The sequence below is a fragment of the Pyricularia grisea genome (genome assembly GCF_004355905.1).
Source record: "Pyricularia grisea strain NI907 chromosome Unknown Pyricularia_grisea_NI907_Scaffold_1, whole genome shotgun sequence".
NCBI lineage: Eukaryota > Fungi > Ascomycota > Sordariomycetes > Magnaporthales > Pyriculariaceae > Pyricularia > Pyricularia grisea.
The window spans coordinates 3,833,069-3,835,384 of NW_022156716.1; the positions used below are offsets into that span (position 1 = coordinate 3,833,069).

Here is a 2,316-nt window from a genome sequence, read left to right on the forward strand (position 1 = left end):
GGGGGGGGGGGGGGGGGGGGGGGGATGCTCAAGCAGAGAACCCGCACTAAGGACTATGGAAAATCATCACAGGAAGTGGCAGCAGTTCGCAGTGCCATGTTCTGTAGGTTGCCTTCCTATAATTGAGCTACAGGTGTGAAAGCTCCGGTTACTTGGCTACCTAACCATCTCATAAGCATTGATACAGACAAAAGCTTGTGGGAAGACTGGGCGGGACATTGTTGCAGTTAAGGCGCAGCGTATCACAAGTGGATGTGTACTGAAATATCCCTCAAAGGAAGTTACTCGTTTTCATGAGGTCCCCGATATCCAACGACGGTAAAATTTGATATCCTGGAGTGGAAGGCAAGTAAAAGCATCGTACTTAAAGTATCTAGTTGATACGAGTCGGCGACGGCTGGTCGGGATTAGGAATTCTCATCGAAGTTTTCCGATACTCCTTAGGCTCAGATGGGTACCCAGGTAACTAAGGCAGGTAGGTATTTTGCTATCGGAAAAGGACATTGGTCAAAGCCTCTTCCTCGTTTGTGACCCAACGGCCAAAATTCGTTGGGGTTGGGTTGACCGCTCACCAGTACGGTAAGCTGCTCGGGTTTCTCGTGCCTTCCATATTTGATCTTGCCCTCATTTCTAGGGAGACACAGTTAGAACTCGTGACCAAGAATGGAATTTCTGTACTGTAGACCGCTTTATACCACCGGCAAAACCTCACCCTCGGATCATCTTGCCCTTAGCTCCCCGACGACAAACAGAGCCAGACCCAGCTCCAGATGCACCACAACTCTACAGCCCGCCCATTCAGACTGCTTCTTGCAGGATTCTCTTTTGTACTCTTGATGAAGCTCCGTGACTGAGTTTGGCGATATCACCTTAACTACAAGATGCCCACTGAAGCTGACACTCCAGCATTGACTGGTGAGTATTTTGCAGAAGCTTCGGTTCGTACTTCCTAGACAGCACTGACGCTCAATTGAAAACCTCTGCAGGTTCAGATATTTGCACACTTGCCCTGGATACCACTTTCGAGCCTCTAAACGCGGAGCATGCATTCCCAGAGCTCGACCTTCAGATCGCCAATCTCAAGATCGAAGAACCTTCATCCAAGTCTCAGAGCGATACCAAGAATGATTTACATCCAGCATCACAGGAGGAATCACGCCTCCTCACGCTACCCGCAGAAATTCGGACGCACATCTACGGCCACGCAGGGATCTGGGACTTTGATTGCAACTCAGCCGGCTACCTGGGCAATCGAAGACCCCCCGGAATGCTACTGACTTGCAGATCGGTTTACCACGAGATTTCGGAGAGATTCTGGGCAGGTCGCACACTATACATCAATGACGCAGACTACTGGGGTTCCGAGCCCTGCCAATGCTGCGGAAACTACATGATGGGAGTCCACTCGATTGAACGCGCACTTGGCGCCCGGTTGAATGCCATGGGACCTGCTTCGCAGCATCTGGCAAAGGTCAACGTGCGGGCGGCGCTTGTATGTTTTGAGCGCTTGATGCTTATCTTTGAGGTTCTTGCCGACAGCTGCCCCTCGCTCAAGGATCTCGATATAATTTTCGGCAAGAAGGAAAGCAAGATTATCACTGGAAGACAGGTCCGTATGGGCTTCATCCATCCTCGCACCATCGATACCCCATCGTTCCAAATAAAGATCTGGATCGAGAAAGCCACAGCTGCGCTCCGCCGGATACTAGAGCGTGGTAAGCTGAAGAGTCTTGAGTTCTCGGTGTACCTGGACGATTGGGGCCAGCAGGAAGACATTGACGCTCTTTGGGAATCGATGTGCGCGGCTATTGGGAAGGACAAGACCCTCAGAGGCAGCAAGCATAGGCTCATCTATAACGAGAAGCAGCAGAACCCGGGCCTTATCATCCCAAACAATGTGATTCCACTGTCTGAGAAGAGAATCCCAATCTGCAAGTGGTATATTCTTGAGTTTGACAGCGACTTCGAGTTCAAGGTAGGGTTTGGGTTCAGTACGTTTTGCTCCTTCTCGATCACTGAAAAGGCCTGAGGCCCAACAGTTTCATGGGATTGTAGGGCCACATTTTGAAGGTACTGGGTGGTGCATACACTGGGCAGCAGGATCATAAAGGGGTTTGCCTACAAAGATTTTTCGCGTTGAATTTGTTTCTTTGACTTGAACGTCGATTGATGTGCGGGAGACTATTTGCGCCGGAAGAGGAAGCACAATTTCTTGTGGAAATTTTACTGAGATACCAGAAATCGAGTGATGCGCATGTTGTCTCTAGGCCAAGGTCAACTTGGGGTCACGGATTTGGCAAGGCGCCAAAAAAAAAA

The 2,316-nt window shown here is 50.0% G+C and overlaps 1 protein-coding gene across 1 annotated transcript; it reads left to right on the plus strand.

Moving 5' to 3' along the window:
• Window positions 1–881: 881 nt before the first annotated feature.
• PgNI_01162 (uncharacterized protein) lies at window positions 882–2,029 on the plus strand (the record flags this gene model as incomplete). Its single annotated transcript, XM_031121237.1, has 2 exons — window positions 882–915; window positions 987–2,029. 2 exons carry the CDS (start codon window positions 882–884, stop codon window positions 2,027–2,029), a joined length of 1,077 nt encoding a protein of 358 aa, XP_030985932.1.
• Between the last annotated feature and the right edge of the window lie 287 nt (window positions 2,030–2,316).